Here is a 13,353-nt window from a genome sequence, read left to right as displayed (position 1 = left end):
GGCACTGTGATCCTCTCATAGCGTCAGTATGAAAAGGTGGCAGAGCACCCAGGTTCCCATTGACTCCCCCTCAGGGGGTCCTCACGGAAGACGTTGGTGCTACCTTACCAGGATGTGACGTCAGCGATTCTAATAGATCGGAGGAGATTCCCCGGGTTTAAGGGTCCGACGGGTATGAACTCAAATATTGCGTCGCCCTACACGTAGCTTGGAATGTTACATTCGGGAGCTTCCGCACTTTATTCCCTGGTACAGATCTATTGGAGATTACACGATGCTGTCCTCTTAAGAGGTCAGGGCATCTCCATCACGACTGAAAAAGCCATGCTTTCACCCCAATTAGCTCTCCTTCTCTTCTTCTAGGAACTAAGACGGTATCTTCTAGTGACAGGACGCGTTGTTAAAACTATGACCGAAAGAATACTCAGCTGTCCTACTCAGTGGCAGCTTCTCTGCTCACCCCTTTACCTCAGAAGACCACCCCCAATCCTGAGTGAACGCGTGTGAGAGACACGAGAGCCCTTAGATACGCGTTTAAAGACGTGTTTTTACTTTCGAGGTCGCGTCATCAAGTCGTACCTGCCGTTCTGTCTCGATGATCTAATGTGAACCCTGAGATCATGTGATGAAGAAGATGTCAAAAAATAAAGCTTTGGTGCGAATTCCTCACCTATTCCATCGTCTGTCAAGGCATTCTACGATATCCTGGCAGCATCACCGTCGATTTTGGAATCGCCGTCGCCTGCTAGAAAGTGTCTTTATCCCATCCCCTTCGCAGCCATTCCTCCTAGTTTCCAGAATGAACATGGCCTCTTCGAGCCAACAGATTCCCTTCTCAAAGGAGGTTAAGCAAGCCCACCGCCGAAACCCGCGTCTGATCGAGGATGCCCTTCGCTCTCTCTCCCAGGACCAAGTCGAAGAGGAACAGACGCTGGACTACATCACCGACTTGGACATGAGACGAGATCTGTTTGAGGAGGTCCAAGCTTTTCAGAAAACGAATCATCACCTTTCTCCCCTCAACTGTGCCGCATTCGCAATTTTAATGGTTGCTCCCATTCAATACCTACGAACGAGGTGGGATAGTTTGAAAACCAGTCCAGACCCTCAAGCCTGCATGCAAGTGTGGGTAGAGGACCTATTGAAGTTCTCCCCGGATGCAATTAAAGACTGTATGTCATACTACTCAAGCTATTAGGATATAGATATGTTCAGTATTAACTCACTTTCCCTTCTTTAGTTGTGGTACGCGGCGGGCAGACTCCAGGCGGAGCTCCACACGGGCCCGCTGGTGCTGGGGGTCGCAGTGCTGCCGCTGCAAAAGAGGCATGCCTCCCAAGTCGCCGAATCGTGTGCCATTCGCTGATCTAGAAGCTATTAATAGTGCAAAGACAGGGACGATAATCGGTGTATCTTCTCCGGCGCGCCTGACCCCGAGGCGGCGCACATTTTCCCCCACGCCATCTTAGAGAAACGGAAATTCGAGAATATACAGAGGCTACTGACCATGTTCTGGGGCTTTCACGAAGCCCGGAGATGGTCGCAAGCGTACGAAAGCCGAAACATCGCCGAATCCGCTCGCAATCTTCTTTCCCTCACACCAACGCTACATAAATGGTTCGACGATGCAAAAATGGCCATCAAACCCCTTCGCCAGACCAATGACTCGATTGTTCTTCAAATACATTGGATGAAGGAAACAACCTTTAAGCCGTCAGATAGCCTGCCAAGACGCAGCATCAATCGGATCTTGGAGCAAGAAGGTCTCTTGGACAGGCCAAGCTGGGGTTCGAGGCGATTTTTCCGCCCAAGTGGTCTCCCACTGATGACGGGGCAAACTTTTACGATCACGTCCGAGGACTCCGACCTTCCGGATTTTGATCTGCTCGAGCTGTCTTGGAATCTTTTGCGTGTAGGCGCCTTATGTGGCGCTGCGGAGGAGAGAGACGGAGGAGACGAGGAACAGTTCCCTGGTGGCGATGCGGCGGAAGTCCCTGGCAGTGACTGGGGAGAGGGCTTGGAGATGGAGGGAGAAGATGAAGCGTGGGACGACGTAGGAGCAAGCTTTAAACGGTCGCGGTAGAACGGTAACCGTGGGCTCGAACCTGGCCGTGGCACCAGAATGGAGGTCTAGGGCGTATTTTATTTCTTTTTATTCTTTTGTTTTCTACTCATTAACAGGGAGATTCCCTGAATGGCATGCAGCTGAAGATTCTTCGTTTCGTCTCTCCAACTGGTAAATCTCTCCTCAGATCATCAGAAGAAACGCTTCGGCCCCTAATTAATAGCTCTTCTTCTCTTCTTGCAAAAGTGGAGTGAACAGTAGACTGATAATAGATTCTGGTAGTAAGTATCATAAAACGGAGAATCAATGTTTTTCCAAAGTAGGAATATACTCACCGAGACACGCAAGCCAATGTGTGTCTAGGCAATCAGGAGCGGCTCGTTCGATGATAGTCTTGATTCGTCTCCAGTCTAAAATTGGTCGAGGTACCATTGCTATCCTCAACCGGGCTCACCAATACCGAGCCACCCGATCGAGGAAGATCTCCCGCTCACTATTGCGTAATGAACGCTGGAGTAGCAGAACTATGCTGCCCTCCATTACTATCACCATAACTGCTTGTTGCCTTTACAAATCACAGTCCCGATCTACAGTTGGGAAAGACGCATAAAATCATTCAACTATTAACCTACCAGTTCCGTAGCGTTGGATGGGTGGAATTTTGGCATCAGCCACTGATGCAACATTACCGTTATTATGCCCCAATACTTCATTCCTTTCCCTGCCTTGGTCTCCTCAAGCCTATTTTTAGACACCAGATCAAAGAAACCCAATGGCAAACGAAAATGGGAATCAATCCTCTATACCGAAGTTCTTATCCCTACCGCTCATTCATCATTTCCATTGAACAAGAGTCGAAATGGTCTTAGGAATTCTTACTGCTATTGCTGCCTGTCCGGCAATCGTTGGGACAAACGAAGCTATTCAGATGACCCAGCGCAACCAAATGAAGCAGATGCACCGCGAGCGAAAGACTAATTTGGTTGTATCGTGCAACGACCAGTCGCCCCAAGCTGGCGAGGTAGACGGTCATCTCGTCGTCCTAAGAGACCACAAGGCAAGCAACTTGATCACCTCTTCTCTTTCGTTTCTAATCCTTTATAGCTATGGATAGCCACCCGACACGAAGACGATAATCATGACAAGCCAGAAGGACATCCCTTTGCGGGCTACTATCTTCCTCACCCCGTTCACAAATGGGGTCGCAAAGGTGACGGCTACGTCTCGACAATCATGGACAACCCTCCAATACTCAACTGGATATACGTGGACAAGGACACGCATGAGGTCAAGTACGGGACCAAGTCCGAGTCTGACGGTCACAAGCTAGGGCCTTGGAGCTGCACTCCTGTTGACCATCGGGTTACGTTTGACGAGTGGGAAGGATTCTGTGCCGTCGAAGAGTCTCCGGGACACTGGGCGCTGTATTTCGATGTCGATGATGATGGTTTAGATGGGAGGGTGTCATTGACGAAGGATGTGTTGGAGGTCGAGCTGGTAAGGAGGGAGATGAGGATACCTCCGACGAGAGAGAAGGATATCGGGCCACAGTAACAGGGAGGCACACTGTCCGTGCCAGTGAGGATGTGTTAAAAATGAGTGATGTTAGATTGATATCCAGTTCGTCAGAATGACATTTGTATCGAGACATGAGTTGGCAACAAGTGGGCAACGCACAAGTGAACTTCATTGTGGAGATTGAGGATTAAACGTGGAATACGACTCCGTATTACTTACGAAGTACGGACGGTTACAGGACGCCGAAACCGAACCCTTGTCTTGGCGGAGTCGATGATGTGGGGGCACCCGGGAATGCAACCATGGCGAGAGTGAACCTATTCCCAACTTGGGCAAATGGCCCGCGAAATGGCATATTTATTGGCTAATAAGCCGAATGCCAAGGGATGAAGATTTATAAATATCAGTCATATGCTTCCGAAATCCCGCCATCCCAACCTTTTCCGATTTGTTCCAGTTTTTGCCTCGAATCTTTACCATAACACACGAGTGAGCGAAATTACTCAACTCGTGCGCGAGCTCACGAGATAATTGCGTTGATATATACATGACCATCGCCTCGAGTCATGCAGAGGACACCTGCCTAAAAAACCGCCTCTCATCCGACGAGCCCGAAGCAAAGCTTCCACGCGATCCTAAGAACGAAAATGAAGCCGTAGAGATCAAGAAACCGTCGGCTTCCGCCGACACCCCCTCTTCCCCCTCCGCAGACGCCACGCACGAAGAAGAACGGGAGACATACCCCGAAGGCGGCCTGCAGGCATGGCTCGTCGTATTCGGCTCCTTTTGCGCCATGGGCGCCATCTTTGGGCTCGTTAACTCGGCCGGCGTATTCGAGTCGTACTTCCAACGCAACCAGCTCAGCAACTATAGCCATGCGAACATTGGATGGATTTTCAGCTTGTACCTCTTCCTCGTATTCTTCATCGGGGTTCAGGTCGGGCCTGTCTTTGATACCTACGGACCCCGGGCTTTGGTTGCCGCTGGAAGTTTGGTAACTGTTACGAGTTTGATGCTGCTGAGTCTTTCAAAGTGTGAGTGATATACGAATTGTAAAAGACCACAAAAATTGCTTGAATTCGCCTTCTAAATGACTTCACCGAGGTATAGCATACTACCAGATCATGTTAACCTATTCCGTCCTGGGTGGCATCGGTGGCGCTCTCCTCAATGCCCCAGCCTACGGTGCCGTCGCGCACTTCTTCAACGAACGGCGGGGTCTAGCCACCGGCATCGCATCAACAGCTGGCGGTATCGGTGGGATCGTCTTCCCCCTCCTGCTTCAATTCCTCCTCGGCGACAACGGCGTGGGTTTCCCCTGGGCCTGTCGGATCCTCGGCTTCATCTTCCTCGGTCTCTGCGTGCCGGCCAACTTATTCATCTGCAGCCGACTTCCTCCCAAACTCGGTCCTGATGGGCGCCCCAAGGTGCAGTCGGTCTGGCCGGATTTTACCATCTTTCGAGATCGGGGTTTCGCCATGGCTACACTGGCCATCTTCTTCATGGAATGGGGCCTCTTCGTGCCGTTGACCTACATCGTGTCGTACGCGGTCGCACACGGCCATTCCGAGTCCGACAGCTCCAAGTTGTTGTCCGTCCTGAACGCTGGCTCGGTCGTAGGTCGGTTCCTCCCAGGCCTCTTGGCCGACAAGTTCGGCCGGTTCAACATCATCATCCTCACCAACGCAATGTGCGCTGTTAGCGCCTTTGCTCTCTGGCTACCCTCGGCGCATTCTGGAGCCGTCTTGATCGTGTTTTGCGTCTTCTTCGGGTTCGTGAGTGGGAGCAACCTCGGTTTGTACCCTGTCTGTCTGGGCCAGTTTTGCGAGTCACAGGCGTACGGTCGGTATTTCGCCACGGCGTCTATGATGGCGAGCTTTGGGACGCTGACGAGCCTGCCCATCGGTGGATCTCTACTCGGACTTGGGGGTGCGCGGGGATGGAACGCGTTGATTGCCTTTTCTGGCTCTGCTTACCTTGGTGCCTTGGCTTGCTATATCTCTGCGAGGGTCGGTGTGGTTGGGTGGGATGTTAGAAGGAAGTTCTAATGCGATCTGATGACCTCACCAGAGCCACGGAGTCGGGTTAAGCCTATGTCCGAGTATAAATCTCGATTGTATATATCGACGACGCAGTATATTAAACTCTGAGAAATACATATGCCTCCGTCCCGATATCTCCAGAGAGCCAAGTGAAGCGATCGGTCCCCTCAAAGTTGAAGAGGAACGTATCGGCTTGATAGAAACATAAAAATCGACCTCGCCTGGCGGATTCATTCAAGGATATCCACCTAGACGTAGACAACCTCAAAGTAAGCATGGAAAAGTGTTCTGTTTTTCTGGGGTGAAGGGAAACTTACCACGTAAATGTATCATAATGGTAATGCCGCAGCTCGTAAGTCTCGACTTCGTACCCCATGAATGTAATGGTTAGGCCGTCCTTCTCTTTGTCAAGCCGGATGTCAATCTTGAACGGCGTCCTGTCGTGAATAAACAACCCCGTGTACGCTTCAAGTGGGAAAGAGGGCTTCGTATCGGACACACGTCTTTCCTCAAGTTCTCTTCCCAACGAGGGTATATGATTCAACATTTTGGATGCGACTTTTTCAGCATACTCCTCAAAATTGTGTCTGGTCGGCGGGTCGAAAATTTCCTCTATGATCATCTGCGACATCCAATCCGTACCGTCTCCGAGCGGCGACGCGTTAGCTAACAGGGATACCACTGTGTCCGTTTCCGGGATCAAAGCGATGTTGGAGGTAGAGCCAACCATCATGCCCATGTGGTAGAGACATAGATGCGAGGGCCCCCCTTCTAGTACATGAGGCATTTCGCCAAAGTCGTTATTCATGCCAATCATACCCAGGGGCCCTGGAAGCTGACAACGGATCCAGCCACAGCCGTACGACTGCTCCCGAAGAATGGACGACTTTGCTGGCAGGAAGTTATGAGGCGCCACAAGGGTGGTGCAGCGAACGAAAGGGTTACCGGGCGTAGTCGTTTTGCCTGACAGGGGCTGGTCTTTGATAGCCTCGAGGTATTTGCGGTAGAGGACTAGCATGTCGTCGATGGTCGAGAGCACGCCCGAACCGCCCTCGGTGAAGATTCCGGCGCCAATGGTGGGCTCCGGGACGCGCACTGGAGATCTATCTTCCAGCATGGCGTACGAGAGAGCGCTGTTGTCAAACGGGATGGAGTCTTGCATTTTCGTACGCTTTAGGCCCAACGGGTCGAATATCCGCTGTTGGAAGAACTGGTGCAGAGGTTGTCCCGACAGCTTCTCAATCACCAGAGTAATGACTCCGTATCCCCAGTTATTATAACTGAAGAAGCTCCGAAAACTTCCCGCGCGAGGTGTCGAATTCCAGAATTTGATGGTATCGCGCTTATCGAGAAGCACGATGTTATTCCCCTGCCAGGGAAGACAGCCTAGAGACTGATGTCCTGAGCGCATGGACAGTAGGTCTATGGCATTGATGTCCCGGTCCATCTCGTCGGATCCCTCGGCAAACTCTGGAAGGATGGACCTGATGGGTGTCTCCCAGGTAATTTTGCCATCCTGCACCAGACAAGCAAAAGCGGCTGCAGTGACGCTTTTCGTCAGCGAGTTGAGGTGAAATACGGTGTCGGACTCAGGTAGTAACTTCTTCTCAACATCGCGGTAGCCCAAGTTGATTTTCCACACCTCGACTCCTTTGTGAATGACCCCGATCGAACAGCCGGGTAGGCCGGTGATGGCCACAATCTTGCGCAATCGGGGTTCTAGCTTCTGGAGCCTTTCGACCAGAGGCGTCGACCCTTTGGTGGATGGATGATGGATCTCGTGCTCCGCTCTCATAGTTCTTAGCAATACTTAAGCTCCCACTTCGGACTGCAGTGAATGACGATACGGTGAATATGGCAAATGTCTACTCCGTGTTGATTGTCGTTGTTCGGGATCAGTGGCTGCAGAGATATCTCGCGGGCGGCAACCGAGAGTCAGAGAGAAGAAAGTGCACTCTTTGCCCTTTTAAAGGCTTCGGTACTTATCAGCTCGAGTTCGTGTGATCAAAACCGGAGTAAGGGGGGAAGGGACAGAATCTAGTGATGGAATTCAGACCCCGCACGGGACCTTCTCCCTTGGATTGAATATGGCGCACGAGTACCTCGATCCTATGAGCGACTACCTGCCAAATCTCCCTGCATTCACAGGATTTTTGGCAGTTCTATCCAGGTCCAACTCATATCCTATTGCCCGTGCTACCCAGAAAGTTTCGACTCTAAGAGTACGCCGGACTCAGGACGTCGCCATGTGCACCTGGAGCCCCGTGCTCGTTCTCCACCTCAGACGTGTTCCCGGCGCGATAAAGAATATGTGCCCTTCATTTACAGAAACCTCTCTTCCGTCGCCAGTTAGGATTCCTCGTCCCTGAGTTACGATGGCAACACTAGGGCCCTCCTGTCCTCGGATACACTCTTCCGAGTTTCCCCCCAAATCTGCTCTGAGCATGGAAAATTCCCTGATCGGAGGCTCATAGATAACTGTGTGTCCCTCAGCACCATCCTCGCAGCGCTTCGGGCGGAGGGTGATATCCTTCTCTGACAGCGAGGAGAAGGCCAACGTCTCGACGAATAGATCAATGTTATCACGATCAGCCCGCGGATAGAACCCGCTATTTAAGACATTGTTGGACCGTGCCATGCACTCAATGATGTCACCAGACAAATACGCATGAATCCCATCAACAGGGATAAAAAGCGCATCTCCAGGCTCAAGAACCATATAATTCATACACAGAAGGGCGACCAGGCTCCCCGGATCGGTAGACCCGTACTGTTCTTGCAGGCGCGGAAGCAAGTCTAGTATGTAACCCTGTTGATGGACATGCTCCAGCTCGCTCCTCGGATGTCGCTTCAGATTTTCTTCGACTTCCCGCACCAACTTTTCGTCTGCCTTTAGGAGCCCGCGCACTACTTCTCTCAGCGTGTTGTTTGTCCAGGACGTGGTACCTTCTGGTATAAATTGGCGAAGAGCGGGAATGTTGAGGAGTACGGAAATAACAGAAAGCGGTTTCCAGCCGGCGAATACTTCGAACTTGGAGAGTGCGATGGCTATTTCGGGTTTGTGGTTCGGGTCGGTGAATCTCTTGGGGTCGCACTTGTGAAGTTTCTCTGCGAGAGCTTTGTGTGGATGAATTTGGAGTGGGAGCGCTTGAGCAATTGAAAGTATCTGGGAGTGCAAACAATTAACCCCTACTGCTATCCAGGATTATCATACCGTAATAGGGCACCAGCATCGTGGCCTACTCACCTTTGGGAGAAACGGGAGTTGCCCATCAAACTCTTGCGCCACATGCTTGCCCAGAAGTCCGTCGGGGTCCGTCCTTAGAATATCCGCCAGCGGCACACCAGACTCAACCCACTTGGCCGGAAAGTCAGGATAATCACCGAACCACATCTCTGAGTACACTTCACCATCGTCAATTTCGAATCCTGTGTCGGGTGTGTTTGCGCAGAGTCTCGCGGCCAAGGAATCTGTTCCTTTCTTGCCCCACGGATAGTGGTTGCATGAGCCGGCAAGTTGGAAGATGCGTGGCGCCATGATGAGAATAATTGTGCGGCAAGGGCATGAGCTGGGGGTTGAGAAGGTGAGAAGGTGAAAAGGTTTCGAATATTTGTTTAAGCATTATGTTATTATTCCTCCTTTTCAACGGTCTTCCGCATCAGTCGATATGGACGTCATAAGTACGAGGCTTCTAGTTGTCCTGTTCGGACGCGACGTCATTATCCGATCAGCACCCGGAGCTCATCCCCCTTAAGTCGTTGGCCTTCTTCCGACGTCGCTGCCGGGCTAACCCTGCTCCCCAAGGCCGAAAGATCTAATCTTCCGTCTTTGCCTCATTCCACTGGGCATAGCCACCAAGCACCAAGGCCTCGGAGTGTGGATTTCATTTACCCGCAGCAAGAAGATTTGCACGTTGCTCTTGCAGTTACATCGTAACCGTGAACAGCCCTTGGCATCTCCTTTCAACTCCGCAATCCAATCACATGGATGGATATTTATCCATGATTGGCCCCATGGCTCCCGAATCATTGAAATATAAACGGCACATATTAAATATTCCGAACTCTCCGCATTTACTTCTTCAACGTCAGGAAATCTACACGCTAATAATTTCCGGGCTTAATGTTAGGATCGCATTGTCATCCATAACTGAATCGCCTTTTAGACAAGCAATTAGTATCCTCGCAGTGGCTCTTATGCAGCTGCGTCGATTCGGTACCAAGATGCGAGTCGGTCACGTCTTAAATGCTGCAGCGATCGTTTTACAAGTCGTCTGTGCCGAGGAGCTGGGCTTGCGACTCGTCTCCTTTAACATCCGCTACGCGGCGACGTCGCTGTCCACAGGCGAGCGCCCTTGGTCGATCCGGCGACCCCTATTAGTCGCTCAGCTCTCGGGCACTATCGTTGGTGCTCCCAACAACGCCCCGACCGTCATCGGCTTGCAGGAAGTCCTCCATCAACAGCTCCTCGACGTTAAAAGCGGACTCGGCCCCGAATGGGCTCATATCGGGGTTGCCCGCGATGACGGGAAGCAAAGCGGAGAGTATTCTCCAATCCTCTACGACGCTACGGTTCTCCGGCTCCTCTACACAGAAACTAAGTGGCTGTCACCCACGCCGGATGTTCCTTCATTCGGGTGGAACGCGGGCAGTCGCCGAGTCATCACCGTGGGTGTCTTTGAGGCCATTGAGACCGGCTCAAAGTTTATAGCCAGCAACACCCACCTTGACAATGCGAGCTCCGAAGCGAGGTCCAAGGGTATTCGTGTAGCGTTGGACTTGATAAACCGGATTCAAGCAGAATGGGGACCCCTCGCCGTTTATCTGACAGGCGATTTCAACTCCCCTCCGGGCGGGGATGCCTATAGCGTGGTGCAGAACGATGGGTACCTCACAGAGCTATACACTCTGGCCAACGACTCAACGAGGTTTGGGCCATATGATACGTATACGGGCTTCACGAGCCAGACGGGGAGCAGAATTGATTTTATATGGGTGGGGCCTGCTCCCGAGAGCCTCTGGGCCGTCGACAGGTACGAGGTACTGCAGAATGTCAAGGATAATGTATACATAAGTGACCACAGAGCCGTTGTGGGGGATGTACGGCTCAGTACCTAGTTGGTAGTATCAATGGTCAGACGTGAATTCGAGTTGTCGGGGGCCGAGCACCTCCGGGGCGAGTTCTTCACCTTCACCAGATTGTTCGTACCGAATGTTCCACGATGTAGGATCCCTTCCAGTCGCAATATTAAGACGATGATCAACTTGGCCAGAATACTACGATCCATGCCCAAGTATTCACAGCCTTGGCGCAGTTTGGGGCATACCATGGAGCCTAGGTGGTATATGTAAAAGTTGGGTATTATTAAACAAATCCGAACACTAAATTCATCTTGCCACTTCTGCCTCCCCCCCCACGCATAACGTATTTCCTGCGAGCAGAATGGGGCCCCGTCTCGCCTCCAAGTTCCCGTCCGGCATCATCACGAATATGTGGCGCCTTTGTTATCTCCCCCGACAGAGACGACCTGAGCCGACTTTTAGTGGAGGAAGATCACTTCTTCTTCGCATTCGTCACCAATTCGTCATATCCTTCCTTGACCTGTTCGGGCGTGAATTTTTTAGTGTGGACCGCGATGACAAAGTACCACTGATACAGGGACAAGATCCTGTGCACGATGAATTAGCTTTGCACAAGTCTTGCAGGAACGAACTAGGACACGTACAAAGCGCTAAGACCGAAGCACCCGGCTGCGATGCAGATGCTCTCCGTGCCGGACCTCGCAATTGAGGTAATCTCGCCCACCAAGCCACCCAGGCGACGACGCTCGAGATAGGAAACGCCTTCCTTGTCGTTGCCGTAGAGCATGGCGAACATGAGGACGGGCCCCACTATCCACATGGCGGTCGAGATGCCCAGGATGATGATGTACCATTTTGGCGTTCGAGGGTTGGTCGCCGAGATAGGGTCGACGGGCGGGCCAAGGAGGAAGAAATGGGACGTGGCCTAGAAGAGAAAATGGGAGGAATTTTATCGCGTCAGTTATCGGCGGCAGCTTCGTCGTTATCTAGACAAAGGGCGAGGCAGAACATACGAACGCGAGATTAACGATGGCGGCAGGGCGGACAGGACCCTCTTTCACCTTTGCGACAGCGGCGGCGGACAAGCCCAGGATCACGATTGCGCAAATCCACTTGCCCGCAGCGGCGTTCAAGCCATTGTCGTATAGCTTTTTGATTGGGTTCTTGGACTTCGGCTTCTCGGCAGACATACTCGTAGGGTGATTTGCGCGAATGGAAAGAAATTTGCGACGCGATTGTGTCTCCACAGTCCACACAGAATCGAGAGCGTGGGGGAATGTGCCCAAGACGCCAAACTTTGGGGACTCGGCAATTCTCTTGCAAAAGAGAAGCCGGCTGCCCTTTTAATTTTAAAGTTGGTGGCACGATGCTAGAGCAAGGATGCATGTCAGACGGACAACGAATACTCCGATTGCCCAGTGAGGAGGGTTGCATCGGATACGAGATTTGGCTTAGGTGTGTCTGTGAGGCAGCCTCCTGAACGTCGATCAATCGGTCAACCGCACAGTCTGCTCCATTCCGGCAGTGGCATTCCTGAGGGTTGTTGTCGAGATCCCCGGTGCTGATGTCGTGGACTCTGATATCTCCACTTGGCACAGAACGTCACAAGTTCACAATCGGAAAATAGTTTCTAAAATGATATTTAACGATTTCATGGGATTATTTGCTTTCTTGGACATCATATACTGGACATTGCACGGAACTTTGGCGACCGCTCAAATATATTATAAAACACATGGACGCAATCCTCTAAAGCCTAGGATTTCTCCAGCTTGAACCCGTTGTGTTCTAATCATATGTTCCGAGGGAGAAGAGCAGATATTACGCAACAGGAAAGGGGGCGAAAAAAAAACTCTTTATCTCACATAATTCACCTTTGAATCGATCGAGATGGGGCTCGTGATTTAAACCGTCTTTAAGATATTTCTCAATGAGTCTCTGCTAACTCCACCCAACCGCCCAGAGCAGACCCCACAAGCCTCGAAATTTCACGTTGCGTTACAGCCCCCCACGAATCTATCAACATCTCTTTAAACCTTATGATATCTGCTTCTCCTGCGCCCAGGATATGAAAGTCAAAGTGCCTTTTAGATAATTTCCCTTTAAAAGCCTTCTAAACATATTCTATCGGGTTCAAATCAGGTGAAGGCACAGGCCATGGGATTGGGCGAATTCCGTTTTCACAAAGCCAAGTCTTCGTATAGTTCGCTAAATATATCTTCGTGTTATCTTGTTGAAACTGTTCCTCGCTGTCATATATTGGTAAAAGTCCTTCTTGTAGAGCTTTTATATAGCTTTTCGAACTGTAGCCCTTTTTCTTGGCTTCTTGGTTGCGTTCTATAAAGATAAGGTCGGATTTCTTATCCCTTGCAATTGCAGCCCACACCATGATCGAGATACGCGGTTTTCCATAGGTTTTAATATTGATAAACCTTCTTTGGAACTTCTGGTATGGCTGTCGGAAAATGTAAATGTTGGGTGCGTTCGGACTGTTCTGTATTGAACACTCATCTGAAAAAATAACCTACATTACTTTAGTATAGAAAATACCCCTATTTCAACTTTATATACCTTCTTCAATTCTTCAATATGCGACTTCCAATAGTGTACAAAAGTAAGCCTTTCCTTTACATCTCTTTTCGTAAG

At 50.8% G+C, this 13,353-nt stretch overlaps 5 protein-coding genes and 1 pseudogene across 5 annotated transcripts; 4 read left to right on the top strand and 2 right to left on the bottom strand.

Annotated features, from left to right (window-relative positions):
* Positions 1 to 799: 799 nt before the first annotated feature.
* SAPIO_CDS9245 (uncharacterized protein) lies at positions 800 to 2,083 on the top strand (the record flags this gene model as incomplete). The annotated part of the gene is made up of 2 exons (XM_016790686.1): positions 800 to 979; positions 1,385 to 2,083. The coding sequence occupies 2 exons, from the start codon at positions 800 to 802 to the stop codon at positions 2,081 to 2,083; spliced, it is 879 nt and encodes a 292-aa protein (XP_016639989.1).
* An 841-nt stretch (positions 2,084 to 2,924) lies between these two features.
* Positions 2,925 to 3,619, top strand: SAPIO_CDS9244 (uncharacterized protein; the record flags this gene model as incomplete). The annotated part of the gene is made up of 2 exons (XM_016790685.1): positions 2,925 to 3,086; positions 3,170 to 3,619. The coding sequence occupies 2 exons, from the start codon at positions 2,925 to 2,927 to the stop codon at positions 3,617 to 3,619; spliced, it is 612 nt and encodes a 203-aa protein (XP_016639988.1).
* A 511-nt stretch (positions 3,620 to 4,130) lies between these two features.
* SAPIO_CDS9243 (Riboflavin transporter MCH5) lies at positions 4,131 to 5,631 on the top strand (the record flags this gene model as incomplete). Its single annotated transcript, XM_016790684.1, has 2 exons — positions 4,131 to 4,617; positions 4,694 to 5,631. 2 exons carry the CDS (start codon positions 4,131 to 4,133, stop codon positions 5,629 to 5,631), a joined length of 1,425 nt encoding a protein of 474 aa, XP_016639987.1.
* A 307-nt stretch (positions 5,632 to 5,938) lies between these two features.
* On the bottom strand, positions 5,939 to 9,163 carry SAPIO_CDS9242 (uncharacterized protein; the record flags this gene model as incomplete). Its single annotated transcript, XM_016790683.1, has 3 exons — positions 5,939 to 7,408; positions 8,000 to 8,719; positions 8,873 to 9,163. 3 exons carry the CDS (start codon positions 9,161 to 9,163, stop codon positions 5,939 to 5,941), a joined length of 2,481 nt encoding a protein of 826 aa, XP_016639986.1.
* A 686-nt stretch (positions 9,164 to 9,849) lies between these two features.
* On the top strand, positions 9,850 to 10,743 carry SAPIO_CDS9241 (annotated as a pseudogene; the record flags this gene model as incomplete).
* A 436-nt stretch (positions 10,744 to 11,179) lies between these two features.
* Positions 11,180 to 11,897, bottom strand: SAPIO_CDS9240 (uncharacterized protein; the record flags this gene model as incomplete). The annotated part of the gene is made up of 3 exons (XM_016790682.1): positions 11,180 to 11,294; positions 11,352 to 11,632; positions 11,721 to 11,897. The coding sequence occupies 3 exons, from the start codon at positions 11,895 to 11,897 to the stop codon at positions 11,180 to 11,182; spliced, it is 573 nt and encodes a 190-aa protein (XP_016639985.1).
* Between the last annotated feature and the right edge of the window lie 1,456 nt (positions 11,898 to 13,353).

Source organism: Scedosporium apiospermum, assembly GCF_000732125.1.
Source record: "Scedosporium apiospermum strain IHEM 14462 chromosome Unknown SEQ_SAPIO_0132, whole genome shotgun sequence".
Taxonomy (NCBI): domain Eukaryota; kingdom Fungi; phylum Ascomycota; class Sordariomycetes; order Microascales; family Microascaceae; genus Scedosporium; species Scedosporium apiospermum.
The sequence above is the reverse complement of the archived record's forward strand: the minus strand, read 5'-3'. Positions and strand labels throughout refer to the sequence as shown.